The sequence below is a fragment of the Neolamprologus brichardi genome, chromosome 17, assembly GCF_056152115.1.
Source record: "Neolamprologus brichardi isolate AB-2024 chromosome 17, ASM5615211v1, whole genome shotgun sequence".
Lineage (NCBI taxonomy): Eukaryota > Metazoa > Chordata > Actinopteri > Cichliformes > Cichlidae > Neolamprologus > Neolamprologus brichardi.
In genome coordinates this window covers 7686944-7707412 of record NC_142120.1, presented here as the reverse complement: position 1 = coordinate 7707412, position 20469 = coordinate 7686944, and the positions used below count along the sequence as shown (strand labels likewise).

The window sequence follows — 20469 nt, the reverse complement described above, 5'->3', positions numbered from 1 at the left end:
GCTGGTGGTTGTAGCAGCTCCGCTTCTCACATCAATTTGATTTCAAATCACCTTGAGGCAGCACTTTCCTTTTTTTTTTTTTTTTTTATAAAAGCCACACCTTCATTTTTGTTTTTTTGGTTGATGTTTTTTGGGGGCGGACAACTCACTCACACGGCAGGATAACACCACAGATGCTGTTTTGGATGGATTTTGTTTCATCACGTTTTCATCATCGTTTCATCATCCTCAGTGTGGACCTGACTGCTCTCTGGGTTGCCATGGCCCAGAGCAAACGAAAGCAGGCTGTTCGGTGTGTTTTTTATTTTTATTGTAATTTAAATTTTATTTTCTGAGCGTGGGCTGAGGGTATTTTTGCTGATGTCATGTCATCAAGATGTGATGTCAGATGCTAAACCCATAACATGCCAAATATGTTACATTTGTACCTGTGTGAAGATTGTCTGTTAAGGTCAAAAACTGCCACGTGCTGTGCAGGGTCTGCCAACTCTTATGCTCACGTTGCCTTCCTGTGTGTGTGTGTGTGTGTGTGTGTGTGTGTGTGTGTGTGTGTGTGTGTGTGTGTACGTGTGTTTAAACATGCGTTTGCCACTGCATCAGGAGTGCATAATTTGCTGTAATTTGATTCAAGAGAGCCTGAAATGCAGATAGAGGTCAGCCACGCCTCCTCTTCCTTGAAAGAGAGCAGTGAAGGTGGGGAGAGGCAGAAAGGAAGTGGAGAGGTTGCAGTTGAGTCAAAAAGGGAGAGGGTGGTTGACGCAGTAGGTTTCATTTGGCACTCCCACTTTTAACGGTCACACCTGAAGAAAGAAAGCGGATGCTGCTCTCTTCCTTTTTCCTACCCTGTCTGCTTGCTGAGTGCTTGCTCACGGGTAATTGTTGGGGTTCTCCCTGCATTACCTTACAATGTGAAGTGCCCCCGTCCAGACTCTCTTTTAGTAATGTTGTTGTGAATTGGGGCTATATAAATAAAGCTGAATTGAATTTTGTTAGTGGTAGCTGCAGCAGAGACTTCACCCATCTATCTCTGTTCCTCGCACAATCCCTCCTCTCTGTCGTTCCCCCGCAGTGTCTTTGTCTTGCTTCATCGTTTTTATCTTACTTCTCCCATCAGCCTTTCCGCACAAACTTAATTTCCCTGTGATCCCCGAGCACATTTTAGCTCTTCTTTCCCCTTTTCCATCTTTCTCTCTGCGGGGCGAATCGACGTGTAGGCTGTGGCGTCGGGAGGCTTCACCTGCTGCTGAAAATTCTCCTCTAAAGCTGTGGCTTCATGCATATTTACACGCGGGCTGTTTGGAGAGAGTAGATGCTTTTATTTGCATGTGTGGTTTCATGTGGGTTAACTGATAATTTAGCAATTCTATATTTGTAGAGGGTGTTTTTTTTTATTTCAATTTAGTGACAAAGACAGCTTGAAGACAAATGAAAAGAGAGGTTATGACTTTACTGCCTGTTGTAAAGAATCACATTTTACAACTTTGTCGTTAAGCTTTGAACCCGCTGTCCTCGTCTGAGCTGCGTTGCCAGTTTTCCTTTGGGATAACTAATATTCTGCTCCCCAGTGTGGTTAAAATAATAAGGCTGAATTGTGGACTTGTTATGTTAAGTGGCACCAACTGTAGCCAAATCCGTGACCCAAGTTGCAATTAAGCGGACTAATTCTTCGAAGTCGTGACGCTCAGTAAATTTATTTTAACAGTGGAAGAAATTACTCTGCATATTGCGAGGACTGTTGCTTGTACACATATAATTATGGCCAAACTACACTTTTCCTCTGAGCTTTAAGGAGATATTTTAAATATTTTTAACAGCCCTGCAGCAGAAAAAGTTCTTAAAGAAATCTAGAAAATATCTTCTGCCATTGATGTGCTGCAGACCAAGTGAGCAACTAGCTAGTCGACCAATTGGAAAGCTCATTCTATAGTATGACGCTACAGCAAAAGTAAATGTTGGTTGTATAGTACTGTAGTGTGGCAGCAAGATATCCTTGTGATAACCTGGTTTGGTTTTGGTGTGCTGCTCAGCAGTAACTGGAAAGCTCTCTTATATATACACTGATCAGGCATGGTATTATGATCACTGAAAGGTGAAGTAAATAACGCTGATTATGTCTTCATCTTGGCACCTGTAGTGGATATGATATAGCAGTGAACATTTTGTCCTCCTAGAAAAGCTAGAAAAGTGGGCAAGCTTACATTTGACAAGGACTAAATTGTGATGTTAGACGACTGGGTCAGAGAATCTCCAAAGCTGCAGCTTTTGTGGGGTGTTCCTGGTCTGAAGTGGTCAGGATCTATCAAAAGGGTCCAAGAAAGGAACAATGGTGAACCAGCAACAGGCTCGTGGGCAGCCAAGGCTGGTAGACTTGGAGGAGCGAAAGCTGGCCTCCGATTTAACAGATGAGCCTCTGTAGCTCAAAGGGCTGAAAAATGTAATGCTGCTTCTGATACAAAGGTGTCAGAAAACACAGGGCATCACAGTTTGTCTGTATTTGGGGTTGCATAGCCGCAGACCAGTCACAGTGCCCATGCTGAGTATTAGAACTGGACCATGGAACAATGGAAGAAGGGGATCATGGATGATCGGGTGTGTTGTGTTGCCAATCTGGGGAACACATGGCACCAGGATGGAATATGGGGAGAAAGGTGAGGCAGTGGGATGCTTTGAGCAATGCTCTACTGGAAAACCATGGGTCCTGCCATCTACAGTGGGGCAAAAAAGTATTTAGTCAGCCACCGATTGTGCAAGTTCCCCCACTTAAAATGATGACAGAGGTCAGTAATTTGCACCAGAGGTACACTTCAACTGTGAGAGACAGAATGTGAAAAAAAAATCCATGGATTCACATGGTAGGATTTGTAAAGAATTTATTCGTAAATCAGGGTGGAAAATAAGTATTTGGTCACCTCAAACAAGGAAAATCCCTGGCTCTCACAGACCTGTAACGTCTTCTGTAAGAAGCTTTTCTGTCCCCCACTCGTTACCTGTATGAATGGCACCTGTTTGACCTCATCATCTGTATAAAAGACACCTGTCCACAGCCTCAACCAGTCAGACTCCAAACTCCGCCATGGCCAAGACCAAAGAGCTTTCGAAGGACACCAGGAAAAGAATTGTAGACCTGCACCAGACTGGGAAGAGTGAATCTACAATAGGCAAGCAGCTTGGTGTGAAAAAATCAACTGTGGGAGCAATCATCAGAAAATGGAAGACATACAAGACCACTGATAATCTCCCTCGATCTGGGGCTCCACGCAAGATCTCATCCCGTGGGGTCAAAATGATCATGAGAACGGTGAGCAAAGATCCCAGAACCACACGGGGGGACCTGGTGAATGACCTGCAGAGAGCTGGGACCAAAGTAACAAAGGTCACCATCAGTAACACACTACAACGGCAGGGAATCAAATCCCGCAGTGCCAGACGTGTTCCGCTGCTGAAGCCAGTGCATGTCCAGGCCCGTCTGAAGTTTGCCAGAGAGCACATGGATGATACAGCAGAGGATTGGGAGAATGTCATGTGGTCAGATGAAACCAAAGTAGAACTTTTTGGTATAAACTCAACTCGTCGTGTTTGGAGGAAGAAGAATACTGAGTTGCATCCCAAGAACACCATACCTACTGTGAAGCATGGGGGTGGAAACATCATGCTATGGGGCTGTTTTTCTGCCAAGGGGACAGGACGACTGATCCGTGTTAAGGACAGAATGAATGGGGCCAAGTATCGTGAGATTTTGAGCCAAAACCTCCTTCCATCAGTGAGAACTTTGAAGATGAAACGAGGCTGGGTCTTCCAACATGACAATGATCCAAAACACACCGCCCGGGCAACAAAGGAGTGGCTCCGTAAGAAGCATTTGAAAGTCCTGGAGTGGCCTAGCCAGTCTCCAGACCTCAACCCCATAGAAAATCTGTGGCGGGAGTTGAAAGTCCGTGTTGCTCGGCGACAGCCCCAAAACATCACTGCTCTTGAGAAGATCTGCATGGAGGAATGGGCCAAAATACCAGCTACTGTGTGTGCAAACCTGGTAAAGACCTATAGTAAACGTTTGACCTCTGTTATTGCCAACAAAGGTTATGTTACAAAGTATTGAGTTGTATTTTTGTTATTGACCAAATACTTATTTTCCACCCTGATTTACGAATAAATTCTTTACAAATCCTACCATGTGAATTCATGGATTTTTTTTTCACATTCTGTTTCTCACAGTTGAAGTGTACCTCTGGTGCAAATTACTGACCTCTGTCATCATTTTAAGTGGAGGAACTTGCACAATCGGTGGCTGACTAAATACTTTTTTGCCCCACTGTATGTGCATGATACTATAACACGTACCACATACCTAAGCATTGCAATAGACCACGGGTGGGGAACTCTAGGTCTCTAGGGCCGGTGTCCTGCAGGTTTTAATATCACCCTGGTTCAACACACTTGAATCAAATGATTAGTTCATTACCAGGCCTCTGGAGGACGTGAAGACATGTTAAGGAGGTAATTTAGCCATTTAAATCAGCTGTGTTTGCTCAAGGACACATCTAAAACCTGCAGGACACCAGTCCTTGAGGCCTGGAGTTCCCCCACTCTGCTGTAAACCCTGTACACCCTTTAATGGAATCTGTATCCCCTGATGGCTGTGGCCCCTATTAGCAGGATGCCACACAGTAAAAATCGTATAGGATGGTTTCGGGATCACAGCGAGTTTGAGGTGTTGACTTGACCGCCAAATTCCCCAGACCTCAGTTTAGTCGAGAATCTGTGGGATGTGCTGGACAAACATGTCCAGTCTATGAAGGCTCCAACTTGTAACTTACAGGATTTGATGGATCTGTTGCTAATGTCTCGGTGCAGATGCCACAGCACACCTTCACTGGCCTAATGATGTTCATGATGGCTCAGGGCTGTTTTAGCAGCAAAAAGGAGACCAACACAATATTAGGCAGGATGTGATATTCACTGGTATTCAGAAAAATCTAGCATTTCTATGTATTTTTGGATGTTTCAATAAATTGCTGTTTCTATTTCACATCTTCCAAGCAAAATTGCATTTTTTTGCACAGTTCTGTATACAGAGAAGTGATATTTAGGCATCAGAGTGACTAGAAACAAGACTAATTATGTCATCATCCAATGGTAAATGGTAGAAAAATGAGGGGAAATCACACATTTGTGCAGCTGAGATAAAGCTTTCCTAAAGGATTTTAATGATCATCTCATTTCCACTTTGGCATCAGTGGGCTATCCAATGCATGCTCTTAGCCAGCTTTGAAGCCTCACACACAGATGCAGAGACACAGACACACACACAGAGTCAGATTAATGCCTGGGAATGAGGTGAGGTTTTAGCGTACTGACCCATTTCATTTTAATCTGAGTCATTTGTGATTTCTCCTGCTTAGGAGAGATTGAATGTCACTATGGTTGCTCCCTGCTTTCATGTGTGGGGCAAAAACTGGCATTACCTAAGGTGATGATCACACTGATGGGGGGAAAAACACACAAAAAAAGTGTTTTCAGCTTTTTCCTTGTTAAATATGCCTGTTTAATATGTGTAAATTGCCAAACGATGTGTGTGCGTGTCTCTGTGATGGTGTGTTTACACGAGGCTGTTCTTTGCTAATCATGCTTGAAGCAATGCAGAAGCAAAGCAGCAGGAGCTCTTACAAGTTTACAGACACCTTCTATTTTTAAGAAATGGCTGTATCTCTTTTCTGCTCAGCTTTATTTTTGAGTTCTTTCCTGCATGCATCAGATACTGTAAATGCAACATTGTGCATTTATTCCACGTCATCGAGCTCCGAGCTGCACCGGCTTTTAAAAAACCCCAACAAAAAACACAAAAAGTAATAGCATTCCTCAAACGAGTGCGCTTTGAAAGCTCTGGCTCCAGCAGCGTGATCTGAGCAAAGGGTTATTGTTGCTAGTGAGCAGTATTGTGACAGCGGTTAGGTCGCTATCTCCAAATGCACAATGGCAGCGAAAGGAAACTGGCGTCCGGCAATGAGGTGAGGCTGAATGAAAGCCGTTCCTCCTGGGTGATTCTGCTGCCCTGGTTTTTGTCTGTGCTGCCTATCAGACCTCTACGTCTGCGTGCATTCGTGTGTGTGTGTGTGTGTGTGTGTGTGTGTGTGTGTGTGTGTGTGTGTGTGTGTGTGTGTGTGTGTGTGTTGTCCGTGGGTGCACAGCTGCCAAGTTGAATCCCATTCAAGGTCTTCTCAATGCTGATACTTTCTGTTGTTGATTCCCCCTCCTTTAAAATGCACAGTGCCACTTCTCAGAATTTGAAGACATCTTTTTTTTTTTTTGCAGACTGTGCACATCCACTGCCTTTTCTCCCTGTCTCCCACTAAACCTGTCTGGCACCACTTTTAGTGTCACACCGGTGCGAGTTGTGACTGCGACTACACTTCGTATAATCCCGTCGCCGTGTGTTGGAGTCTCCTTGAGCGTTGCAAACCATGGTTTCTCTTACGCTGCTTTTAATCCTTGATGTGTTGGACAAGCACAGCAAGAAGGGGATGCATTTGTAGCTTTTGAAAAATGATGTTTTTTTAATTGACCACATAGAAAGATAAATGCATGAGGTCTATGAGTTGGAACGCAGTGTGCAAGGATTTGGCGAAGGCGAAACATAGCTGAGCTGGTTCTGGTCTGAATTGGAATGTTTTAGTCACATTGCTGGAAATAAAGATTACTTTTGGTTTGGCAAACGCACTTCTGGATGTCTTAAATTGTTGGAGAGTGGACATGCAAAATGGCGAGCTTGCATCATGAGGAACTATAGGCGTTTATTGATGCAGCTGGCTTTCAGTTCTGTGCTTTTCTAAACGTATTTGACGTGTAAGGAACAGGATGAAAACAAGCAACGCTTCCCCATTTGTGATAAGGCTTTTCTCCCCTTCTTCAGCATCAACCCATTAACCTAATTAACAAAACAAAAAAAAAGAATCATAGTATTTCCTCACAAATATGCCGTTGCATGTGTGTCTGTGCGGGATTCACAACACTCACATATATTCCCACACGAAAAATTAAATATTCATGACATTACATTTGGCAGTGGTGGAGACCGATTGACTGCCACCAGTTTGTGTGTTGTCAAATTAGCATATTAATGATATAAATGCTGTATAATTAACATGTGGGAGTGGATTATGCATGTGAATCGTTGTCGGATCAGTCAGAGAGAAGAAAGGGTCAGGCTAATTAGGTTAAAAAGCACATTAACGGGTGCTTTGAGTGAAATTTGCCATGAGATTTAGTGTAAACAGCCCGTAAAAGCTGTGGGCTCCGAGACAGGAAATAACTGTTTTTCTACTTTAATGGTAAAATCTCTGTAATGGAGCATCACACTTTATTGCAGGCAGAATACATTTTAATTAAAGTGTTGCTTTTTAAAAAAACAAACAAACTTGTAACTTGTGTAACTTGTAACTTGAGTGCTGGAGTTTCTGCTTGAGGCCCGTGGTGGTATTTGTTCTTCTAAGGAGCTTAAACAGAGCGACAGGAGAACCAAATGTAATGTGCTTTGACAGGCCTCGACTCCAAGTGGCAGCCTGAAACACGTGTAAGCTTAATCCAAGTCAGTAGGCTTTCCAGGGATCTCAACTTACTCAGCAGAATGCACTTGCAAACTAGAAATGGAAACGGATATGAAAGGGCAAGGTGACAGTTCACAAAGGTGTGACAAGAACAGCTGCAAAGTGCACTGGCACTGAATCCAGCTGGTCCCTGCAGGATTAAGCATCATTCTACCAGAAGTTCCTTCATTTAGGATTTTGATGATGTTGGAGAGCGTTGCCTTCCTGGTCCGAAAGCTCACTTCATTTTCTTACTCTTCAAATCTATTAGTGAGTCTTGTTGCCCTATGGACAGGATCACTGTCACCCTAGGATAACTTGTATTAGCGTACAATAAAAAAAAACATTACTTGGAGAGTTAAAAAGGCTCAAAGGTATTTCAATAAATCAAAGATGAGGTTTTGACTTTGGTCGGTTGGAGGTGGGTTACACCTTTTTCTGACTAGGGCTAACCGAGAGACAAACAGCAGCTGTTCATGCTCACATTCACACATCTAGAATCACCATACACATGGTTTTGGACTGTGGGAGGAAGCCGGAGTAGCCTGAGAGGACCCACGCAGCTAGAGGGAGAGCATGCAGAGGGCCACCAGTTATATAAGGTGATGGTGCTGAGCATCATGCTGCCCCTGTTTAAACTCTGCTTTTATAAAGCACTTTCTAAGTTTTGACTTTAGCAAACTTGGACTTTGACCTTGTTCCAAGGTTATATCCAAATGACCTGGAAACCACCAGTCAGTCACAAAGGAAAATACTCTAACTGGTCAGAGTATTCTCTGAGTGGTTCCTAGAGGCTTATTGTCTCTAGGTGAAACTGATTCCAAAGGATTACACGGTGCTGCACCAAAAATTTCCTTGTGATTGGTGCTTCAATCCTTGGCTGCTCCAGTCTGCATAGGAAAGCATCCTTGGGCAAAATGCTGAAAGTTGCTCTCCGCCAAGGTCGCCGACTGTTCTTTAGGCCTGTGTGACTGGGGGCGTAGGGGCGCGATATAGTTGACAGCTGCTGGCAATAGTTTTTCATGTTAGTGCACCTGTCAATCAAAGTGGCCACAGGGGTCTAGTGGAGTCTACACCTCAACAGATCAGGGCTGTTTTAGCAGCAAAAGGAAGGCTAACACAGTATTACTGTTAGCTGTATGCTAGCTCTGTTAGGACCAAATAACACACTGGCTGCTCTTACTTCAGTTTCGATATCTGCTCTCTTTCCCCTTGTGTGTCTCCATCAGTACGACTACCTGTCTGTCAGCCAGTCTTTTTCTGTCTCTGGTGTAAACTGACAATAAACTTGTTTTTCATGGGTAAATGGCTCTTACCATCCTATTGTAATGTCTGGTTTAAGAAAGACAGTCTTTGCAAAAATAGCAGTGTCCCCACCATGACCTGGTGGACCGGTGTCACAGAGAATCAAACAGAGTATGTGTGCGTGTGTCAGAAAGTTTAAGACTTTGCCTTTTTGTGGCTGAAAAGCTAGTCATTGCAGGCCATCTGGAAACTGGATCTAACAGGTTCAGTTAACAGAAAGTGTGTGTGTGTGTGTGTGTGTGTGTGTGTGTGTGTGTGTTGATGCCAAATCTGAGCATCTGCAGGTCTGTTTTTTGTTCAGTTTATGCAATAGGATATTCGTGGACCAGTGGCATCCGCTTGGACGCCTGTGTGGCGTGTGCGTACATTGGACAGTTTATAGAGTTTTCCCCTTGCTTTGAGTGTTTTTGTGCTTTGTGGCAGCAGTGTGGTGGAACAGCCATGAATGGCATCTTTCCCCCATTTGTACTTACTGTCTCTTCCTCTGGCGTAACGGAACATGTCCCACAATCCCAGCACATGGGATAAAAACAACAACAAAATCAATTCCCTCCAGAGTGAACACCTTCCCTGTCTCATCTCATCATTTGGCAGTTAGCCAGCCTGGACGGCTGACAGACAGGTAGTCGGACTGATGGCAGGCAGTTAGAGATGAACGGACAGACAGTGTTGGGAAGGTTACTTTTAAAATGTATTCCATTACAGATTACAGAATACATGCCCCAAAATGTATTCTGTAACGTATTCCGTTACGTTACTCAATGAGAGTAACGTATTCTGAATACTTTGGATTACTTAATATATTATCATGCTGTTTACAACTACGTGAATGTACTATTGCTGTGATTTATTATTATTACTAAAGGTCCGCGGCTCCGAACCGTAGTAAAGGGACCTCTGGCTAATACGTCGGTTGTCTGGGTCAACTTTGCTTGCGACAGACAGAGAGAGGCGTTGAAAGGCTGCTCCAACGGAACTTATTGTTTTCGGAGGAAAACACGAACACAGTGTACAGTCGAGTTTTAATAGCTTACTTACAACTGGGGTCGTCAGGCACTCTTCTTGGCTGCAGTGGTTATTATTATATTTACATGCTTCCAGCTCCCGTTTCTGCTCGATGACAGCTCGTACTTTTCCTCTTTCTCCCTCCCTCGCTCACAGACACATAACAGGTATGGCAGTCCATTCTCCCTGCAGCACGGACTACACTGCCTATGATGCTACATTCTTTAGAGCTATACCTGTAGCATTCTGCCTATTAGCTTAGCACAACAACAACAAAAGGCGCTCTCTCACCCAGGAAACACGCAGAGAGAGAGCGGCACCCTGTAACCATGGCAATCGTAACGCCGCCTGGAACAACAGAACGTAGCTGTCAAACAAAACCCAAACAGTCCTGACCCGCGACAATATGAAACAGGGAAGTACCGCCGTGTAATCAATTTATTTCAACAAAGTAACTGTATTCTAAATACCACCTTTTTAAACGGTAACTGTAACGGAATACAGTTACTCATATTTTGTATTTTAAATACGTAACGGCGGTACATGTATTCCGTTACTCCCCAACACTGCGGACAGACAAGCAGCTGGCTTGTGGATCGGCAGGTGGGAAGCTTTCATTTCACAGCGGAAAAAAAAGAAAAAGTGGTGACTTGAAACTGAATAATTTAGCTTAATGCAGCTGGGAAATTCACTTGGATAATTCATGCATTGGGCACACTTTGTGAGTGTAAGTGTGTTTGCTGTGATTCGTCTGTGTGTGCTTGTGTGTGTGCGCCTGAGTGATTGGGCTTTGAATGAATTACAAAAAGTAGAAACTATCAGGCATCTCTTCACGTGTGTGTGTGCATGCGTGTGTGTTCGTGTGCTTTGAACGAATAACAAAGTCAGATGTGCACTTGTGACAAATCCCATGTAAAGAGCCTTTCTGCGGCTTGGGGAATAACAAAGAGTTGGCGATGCTTCAACATAAAATACGAAGGACACGCAGAAGCACACACGTGAACAGAGTTACAGACGGCCCAGAATTTTAATTTCGACTGCAGACTTGGTTTCAGTGTCAACGTGAGAGAGTGGGTGGATGAGTAATTCTGCTGAATCCTCTCTTCAGCAGTGGGCTATTCTCCTAGAGAAAGAGGAGGAAAAAAACACTCCACCCATAAAAAGGAAAAAAAAACAAAACATTATAACACCTCTGACAGTCAGCCTCTGATTTGTAGCTTAATTATTAGTAAAGTTCATGATGCATTTTTTCTGATCATGAAAATATTCTTACAGCTGCAAGGAATAAGGAGGCTTTAATAGATTTTTGTCTCCAACTGCAAGAGGGCTATTAGTGCATCTTTTCAAAAAGAAAAATCAGAATATCATAAACGGTTACACCACAGTCGGTTTGCTTTGCATGCTTATTAATGCACTACTTGGGGGGAAAAAGTAAAATGAAATTATTGGGCCATAACCAGCGGGAAGCCAGCTTGAATTTTACTGAACGGCAATTGAATTTATCCTTAGCTGCAGCATCCCTGTGTGGTTTGCAGTCCATGAACTGTGACCACTGCGTCTTTTTACTCCTGTACAAGTGCTTGTTTCTTTAAATTGTCTTGGATTAAATATAATCCCTCTGCAACTAAGGGAATTCTCTCTGCGCTGTTTGGATGCTGCGTTCAGGTATACCGAATGAGCCCTGCAGCCAGAAGAAATGAAATTCTCGTCCTCGCTTGAGCTCAAGGCGGAAGCCTTTCTACATGGCAAGGACTCTTGTTATGTTTCCATTGGATATCCCAGTTTTACATGTGCGTGACCTTGTATGAATGGGCGTCTCTGTGAGCCTATGTCTACATGCATACATTGCTGTTTGAATAGGCCGCTTGTGTAAATTTGCTGGCTGTGACTTTGCAGCATTAAGCTTGCACCCTGGTGGATCTGGCAACATTTGCAAGTCTGTGTTTGCATGAATATCAGTGTGAAGCGGCTGACATAGTTTTGGGTACATGCAGGTTTAAGAGTGCGGGTTAATTCATTGTGCGTGTGTGTGTGTGTGTTTGGTTTCAGTGAGCGAGTCAGCAGGACTCTGTGCTATTTTTAAGAGATGATTGCAGTATTGTCAGCTGAGACATTTTGCTGAAACACTCACAGTTACAAAGCAGCGCTTAGTGCTAATAGACCTTCAGCATCACTCTGTCCGTACCTACTTAACCTGCTATCCTTTTAGATGGCAGGCTTTCTCATGACATTTTCTCAAAACCTGTATTAATCTCAAAGCTGTATCCACTCTCTATCAGACATCTCTCCAGTGTTTGATGTTGAAATGTCATTTTCCACACGCTGCCAATTTAAGGGTAATTCCTATTTCCTACATGCAGGCACACGGGCGTAGACAGATTGTGCCTTTCATGTGTAAAATTTGTCATATGGCTCTTAAATTGACTTTACTTCAACTATGATTGACTAGGGATGTCATCATACCAGAAGTTAAGTTATTGGTACCAAAAACAGCAGAATTATGCAATCGTTGATGCGTAGTTTGATACTACCGTTTACCAAAAGAAAAGGGAGGGAAAAAGCCTGAAACCTGCTGTTCAGTCAACAAGAGAGGGTGAAGCTATTCTGCAGCTGCACTAGTTACCACCTTCCATCTGTAGTTTTCACTGTGCTTGTGGGGATCTTTCTTTTTCAGCATGTAAGCATAGACTAGAATAATTATAGTCAGGTCCAGAAGGATTGTAGCTTTGGCACAGACGAGGCCAAGTACTGTGGCATTTTTAGAATTTTGGTCTCGAATGGTATTGTAAGCATCAGTTCTGGTGACATGTCTGTCATAGACTGTATCTAAACCCCCATGACAGAGCCATGGGGGTTTAAACCCTCAAGTTTGGCATTTTGGCAGATAATGTGTTAAATTTTTATCAAGACCATATTTAGAAAAGGCAGAGATCAGCTAATGCTCGTGCCTGCTATGTTATTAGGTTAGCAAGGTGCTGTCATCATTTACTGTCAGTTGTGATGCTAATTTGGGCTAGTGAGAACACCCAAAAAATGGAATATAGTTGCTAGAGAAACATACCAAAGAAGGTGAAAAGTGCCATCTGTCACCCTGAATGTAGGTTATTTTAGCACCTGTGCTGTATGTGTGCTGGCTAGCAGTCAGTGCCGATTGAAAAGGAAGGCAAGAGGTTGGATTAATCACGACTGTTTAGGATTAAATAATAAGACGCAGTCTGTACATTCTTCTGCCTGTTCTTACGAAGCATTTCCTTGTTAAGTCTCTGGGGACGACGGACCCATCAAAATCACATGACCAATTTAAAATGACACAGAAACAAGATGCAGCAGCCCAGAGTCTCCATTTCAACTTGGGTCGAAAGTGCGGACTTCAAGCTATATACCAGTTTTTAAATTGTGTGGATAGGCCACGTAAAACCAGAGTTACGAAAAAAAAAAATACACGCAACGTTTTTTTTCTGAACAAAACCGTGTTACAGCGGGAAGAAACGGTAAAAACTGTGTTTTCTACGGACAGCGCTAGCAAACATACTGGATTGTTTTGTAAATAGTTTTAAATGGTTATATAAAAAAGACACCTGAGGCCTTGGCTGTATTTTTAGGTAAATAGTACCATATAACTTTATTGTTTGCAAAACGTGCATAATTTTTTTTTTAGAAATGTACAATTTCTGTTTGCATTTCAAGTCATGAAAATGATTCGTTAAACATGTTTGTGGTTTTTACAGAAAAAAATTTAACTTTTTTCTACTCAGATTTTAAGTTTTTTGTCTGAATTTAGATCAACTGGGCTAATATAGTATGTCAAAAGGAAAAAACACAACTCCAATTTCAGATATGAGGTTGTGCTGAAAATAATGATACCAAACAAGGCAAGTACAGCTACAGTATTATACAACAGCAGCTTCTTATTGAAAAATTACATTGCTTCATAGAATGCAAGCTTTACAGTATAATGCCTGTTATCATTGTTAATATCCAGAAACCACTTGAAAAACACCAAAACACTTTGTCTAGTTGACATTCCATTCATCTTATGAGCTACTGGCAGAAACAGAGTAAGGCTTTTCTCCTCAAAGGCGTCGCCATTTAAAGTGCTAAAAGTGTAAATGCACTTAGAAAGAACGGTGCATTTCTGTACAAAAGTCTTTTCGGTTTCTGCTATTGTGTGTGGAAAGTTTTTTTCCTTAAAATTCGAGTCATTGAAAATAAAAATAAAAAAACAGCCTGATGTCCTCTGTGGAACAGAATGGATTTATGTAACTCTGTTTTGAGTGTTTGTGTTATGAGTTTGTGCAGAAATGGAGAGGTATTTCATAAGCTTTGATTTTATTTCACCTACACAGATTATTGATCGTATCTTCTTTCTCTCTCTCTGTTATTTTCATTTTTATTTTTTTTTTAGTTGTCCCATTATTTTTTTGTCTGTTTGTTTCCTACACTCTCTTTCTAACTCTACATAATAGAGTTAAGTATTGGAAAAAAAAATGTAAAAACACTAAAGTGGATGTTTGTGCCTCTTTTGCTGCAGTGCTGGCCAGTTTCAGAGGGACCGTCCAGCATGGCCTCCCGCTGGAAATTGGAGACACGGTGCAAATCCTGGAGAAATGTGAAGGTATGGTGCTCGTTTTATACACTTCCTATGTGGAGGCTACATTCAAATTAGCTGCTCGCTCTGAGAAAATTTAGAAAGGAAACGGATTTCCTTTCCTGAATTTGAAACTTGAGTCGTTAGGAACACTTCTGTTTTTTCATTCAACAGATAAATAAAAGCAGCCCTTTACCAAATCAACCAGAAACAGTTAGTAGAGTCACGCACAGACTGTCATCCGAAAATATTTATAAATGCAACCACAAAGCTGTCCAGATACATGCACATTGTTTGGCATAAAAACCTACATGCATGTGGGTGTTTCAGTATGTGCCTACACTGAAAGCTCCCATGGGGGCAACATTACACTTGTTGCATGTCCTCTTGAGGGGTGTTGTGATGTGGTATGTGCACAAAATGAGCACCAAGTTGTCTGTGAAGAGGACCTGTGGAAATTCATGTTTGCTGCTGTTTCCTGCACCACAAGCTGGCTGCTCTTCCTGCCTTCCTGCCCACACTGTCTGCTTTTCTCCTCTACATGATTTTTTTTGTACTCTCTCTCTCTTTCTGTGGATGCTAATATGTTTTTAGTTGGGGTTTTTTTTCTTTCAGCACGTTCCTTTCTGTCCTATCCCCGTTTCAAATCTCAGAACAATGTCGAGTCATTTCACAGCAATGCTACGCTTTCATTAACACCAATAAGCAACCGTACACAAATATGTTTCTTCCGGAGCGTGCACTTGACACAAACTGTCACACTTCCTGTTTGGTGGACACACACGCAAACACACACACACATACTGAGAGACAGCAAGTCAGTCTGTCTTGAAACTTGCCAGCCAGAGGGATGTGATATTGTGGTAAGAGACCCAAAGGAAGTAGACAATAGCACAGCCAGTGGAATGCTTGGCCCAGAAGGGAAGAACTAAATCAAAATCCAGCCAGCAGCACAGAGGCTGAGAGGCAGACTGCTGACAGCAGAGGAGGCAGACTAATGGCCCTGCCTCATGGTGATACTGTTGACACTTCAAAACACAGGAGCTTACACGCTGGACGTGTCTTTACTGAAATGTGGCTCCTGTCTGAAAATTCTCCGCCTCAGTAAATTGATTTTTGACTTTGTCCTTCGATGGTTCTTTATTTTGTAAGTTACTGACAGCAGTGAGCGCACACTATATAAACTATGATTTTAAATGATGGTTTTCCACACTGCTCTTTCAGACGTTCCCCCACAACCTTGTCAGATAAGCTCAAGTGCACCTTCCTAGACTTTGCTACTTAGCATGTCCCTAGCTTTTCATTTCAGCTCAGTTTGAACATTTTTTTGTTACTCTGTTCAAATAAAAGTGAATCTTGATGTGAAATGTCGTTAATTTCTTTTTTTGTCTATTTTACCGCTTTTAATGTTACTTTTAGATAGGAAATAGAAACCGTTTAGCATAAGATTTCGGTTAGCTTTAGTTGGGCTATCATTAGCTATATTTTTCATCCTATTTTTTTCTTGCGCTAACTGTTAATTACAAACTATTTTAAAGTGCAGTAAACATTATCCTCTATCTTCAGACATATCATTTTTCTATAGCTATTATGACAATCTATTTAAAGGGTTAACCTTTATGTTAAGCTATTATTTTAATCACCCCTGCTTGAATCTCTGCTGTTTTTAGCTTTTTACTCTTTTAGCTTTTTGCTAACTTAGCAAAATAGGTGACTGGAACACTGATGTTAACAACACATGGTTGTTGTGGTTTTAACACTGCTACAGAATTAGCACTGTACAGTCTGCTTATAGTATTAATTGTTGTGATACAAGCAATTACTAAAATTACTGAGTGGTAGCATTTGTAATTTTTAAAAAAATGTTAGCTTGGTTAAATCCTAGTCTTTATGTGTCCACCCTGAAATAATGCTATGTTGTATGTTAGTATTACAGATTAAAAACATTAACCACTTAATACATACTAATCTGTTGCAGATGTATTTCCTGATTTGTTGATATTAAGCCTTGCAAAGAACATAGCCTAACCTTTGCTAATAAAAAAAAGATAAATACAACTCTATGAATTCCTGTAACAAATGAGGTAGAAAATACTGCCTAGGTTACAGATGCTTTGGCAAAACCAAATAATATAATATGATTATAATAATCTAATACATTTACATTTGAACTATTTAGTTAATGCTCTTATCTGGCAGGACTTACAATGGTTGGAATGAGCTTAAATTGTCAGTCTGGAAAAGACCATCAGCTCAAAGCCTCTGCAAATTTGAATGTATTAGATTGTTTCTGTCAGTGTTGGGATTTGCAAAAGCATCAAGTATGTACTAATTTGGCTTGAGCTGAGAGAAGAGTGTGAGTAAATGCTAAACCACAGTTTTTTTTTTCCTGTCTTTGCTTTGTATTTTTTTTTTTCTTCAACCTTTGTTATGACAAGGCAAACTGATATTTATAGTGCTTTTCAGCGGCTTTGTGTGTTGCAGGTTTCCTCCTGTATTCGGCTGTGCATTAACCTGTGGTCACTGCAAACACGGGTTGCTAAGAAATACATTCCTCTGTACCTCATTGCTTTTGAGTGGTGTGCTTTAACACATAAAATCTCAAAATCTATACCTGCAAAGTAACAAGGAAGCCGAGCAGTGTGTCAGATCATAGTCAGAAACGTCAAAACCACGAGCGTAAGCGCTGATAGGAAAAACATGTTTGCTTTTTGTGTGGCGAAATATAGATGAAATTTCTTAAGAATGTGGTCACTCTCAATTTTGACTGGCAGTGATGGTGACTGGCTTTTAAAGGGCTTATTTGGCTTTTATAAGACATGAATATCATGCATGCCAGTTTTGGTAAAGATTAGAAAAGAGGGCGTCTGATAAGTATTGAAAAAGCGGTGTTGCAGAGCTCTTTGAGCCCAGATAGAACCAAAGAATCCAGCGCCCAACAAAGTATATGGAAAATGCTAGTTCACCTTCAGCCCATTATTTGTACTGGAGTGATACAGAAAAATGGTTTCAATATTCAGGGCTCTGTCCCCAGTCACTGTGTGAGAATTCAAAACATTTTACCAAATGGTGCTCTGGTTGCTTTAGATTCCAGTCACAGAATAGGAAGAAGAGAAGTTTTGTTGCTTTGCCTATAATAACAAGTTTATGAGGAAGTCGTTCCATTGACAATAATATTGTCAGAACTATACTGATAACCCAAGCATGCATTTTCACATGAAACTTAGTAAACCACAGGCTTAATGGCTTTGTTGTGAGATATTGTAAAAGGGAAGGGGACTATACAACTTCCTTCTTGCACATACATCTCTTTGCTCTGCTCTTAATAGATATACAGTAATTCATTTTCTTTTCCACTTTCACGCTGCACTCCAGGAAAGACATAAAAATATAAATGTGTAATATTCACAGTAACGGCTGTAAAATTAAAGTAGTGTTTCTCTCTCTCTCTCTCTCTCTCTCTCTCTCTCTCTCTCTCTCTCTCTCTCTCTCTCTCTCTCTCTCTCTCTCTCTCTCGCTCTCTCTCTCTCTCTCTCTCTCTCTACAGGATGGTACAGAGGATTCATCCTGAAGAACCCAAATGTGAAGGTGAACAAACCTTTCCATGATATTTTTTTTCTCATCTTGCCTACTTATGCTCTCAGTAAACCTGATTCCCTCTCGCTGTATTAGCTGGTGTCATGCATTGAATTGAAAGACTCTCTTGGAACTGTCATTGTTAGCGAAAACTAGCACGTTCACTAGCTGAGTTGACAGATGTTAGCAGGAACACCTGTCTTTTCGTCGTATGACTTGTCAGGTTCCCTACTTTGAAAATTGCTCTTAGCAGCCCTGCATATAGTTTGGTGACACTGTGTGATTTTCTCTAGTGCTCCACCCAACGTCAGAGTTATAATCAGCCAGATCTACTCAGACAAGTGGAAACACCTGTTTGTGTGCACACTTAAACAACAGCGGAGGAGAGGTTTCTCTTTCACTATGAACAGACATGCTGCTGATACAGAAGTACACACTGATGTTAGCCAGGAAATGTCTAGAAGTGTTCAAAAGTCTTGAGCTATAAAAATAATTTTAAAGGTCGTCTTAAGCAATAGTTCTCCAGGATTTCTGAAGGTGCTGCTTTTTCACTGATTTTCACCTTCCAGTCCTTGTACCTAACCATTTTCAGAGGAATCGTTTTTTTGTTGAGCCACTCGTCACTAATCTATGAATCACTGAAACATAAAAAAGGCACCTAACCCAAGGGATGAATCAGTGTTGAGTCTGCAAATAACAAACAACTTAGCAACAAAACTATCTTTAGTCACTTGGTTGCTAACAGGCTGTAGTAAAAACACAGCCTGTCTAGGTTGTTGCTGTTTCTTTAGTTGAAGAAAAAGCCCAAGTGATTACTATAGAACTGTTACCTGCATACTTGGCATTTCTTGACATGGTCAGGTGTTCTTAAAGAATTTGAGGAAACTGGAAAAAAGAAGAAGTAACAGGCCTAAAAAAGGCTACAGCAGATGAACAGAACTGAAAGTCAGTTTTTTTAATACATGCCAAGAGATGATATCAAGATAACCCAGAACTTTGTTTCTCTATTTTAATTTAATCTACTTTTTAAAATTATTAAGTGCAATTGAATATAAATGAATCCAAATCTGACAAGATGTTAAATAACTTTCAGCCACCACCAATCGCATGAATGATCTACCATAAAACCACCTGTGCGCAGATTGTGGAAATTAGATTCATAAGTCATAATGATTAATTTTTTTATTACCACCACTTCCCAAAAAGTCAAAACCCAACTTGAGATATACTCAAACTATATCACTGGGGGCGATGACATCCCAACTTCCCAACAAAAAAAGAGTAGTGCGTGCAGTCAGTCTGATATTTTTACAACTTTTAAAAACTCATGTGCAGAATAATATATTATAATAAGAGCCAACTGTGTTTGTGTTTTGCATTTACTGCAATACTACTTTGATCTTCCCCAAGTCAGTGGGGACATCTTGCAGTTTATTAGCGTCAAACACACACACAAACAGCTTTTTAAAACCTTTGCTTGTCTACTAAATGTCATTGCTGCTTGCCTTTATCCTTCTGTTCCCTCCATTTTCCTCTGTTTTCACAAACACTCTTAACCCTGTATTGATTATGTGCATCGTTTTCCCATCCGCCGCCGTTAAATGCTAATTACAACGGGAAGCAAATGACTCTCGGAGCATTCTCATTAACCTGTTTATCTTCTTGACTAAAGGGGATTTTTCCATCCAGCTACATCCACTTAAAGAATGCCCACGTCAAGAACAAAGGGTAATGTTACATGTCTTTCCTTTGGTTTTCTTTCCCTGTTTGTTCATATTGTGGTTTTATATTTAAGGTTACGTTATTTAATTCTCGTTCCTGTGCTGATGTTTGTTTGTAGGCAATTCGAGACAGTCATCCCTGATGAAGACTCTGTCATCACAGAGATGACATCAACTCTGCGAGACTGGGGTGCCATGTGGAAGCAGCTCTATGTGGTAAGAACTCTTACACATAACCGCACGTGCACACTTTGCATCGATTTGTCGTCACTGCTGCTTAACTGAAACTGCAATTTTTGAGTTCATTTGGCCCTGGGTAATTCAGAAAGCCACAAACAGTCAAAGCTTTTTTTTTTATATGCATTCATTAGTCGGATTGATTGTGTTTGTGGCCTATTAAACTATCTGGGGTGCTGATTAAATTGAGCTGATGAATACGTCTAGATCAAAGTGCATGCATTTGCAGCAAAAAGCAGCAGGACACTGAAGCTAATTTGCACAAATCCATTTTAAGCTCTTCTTGTCTTCTCTCTCTGGGTCGCTGTCTTCTTCTCAGTGTCAATTTGGTTCTCTAATGTGCATTCCGTCACTTTTCATGTTTTCACTTATGTTTTTGGGTGGCAGCGTTGGCACAACTGTATATTTTGATCTCCTTATCTGTGCCTTTCCTGCTGTCATCCTCATTCTGTCTTCA

General features: G+C 41.4%; 1 protein-coding gene across 1 annotated transcript in view; it reads left to right on the top strand.

Annotated features, from left to right (window-relative positions):
• dock4b (dedicator of cytokinesis 4b) overlaps positions 1–20469 on the top strand; it is a 142523-nt gene that overhangs the window by 24748 nt on the left and 97306 nt on the right. Inside the window, exons 2-5 of the mRNA XM_087830308.1 lie at positions 14422–14505; positions 18026–18066; positions 19727–19782; positions 19895–19991. Of these exons, the coding sequence (XP_087686434.1) occupies positions 14422–14505; positions 18026–18066; positions 19727–19782; positions 19895–19991 (278 nt within the window). The remainder of the gene's footprint in view (positions 1–14421; positions 14506–18025; positions 18067–19726; positions 19783–19894; positions 19992–20469) is intronic.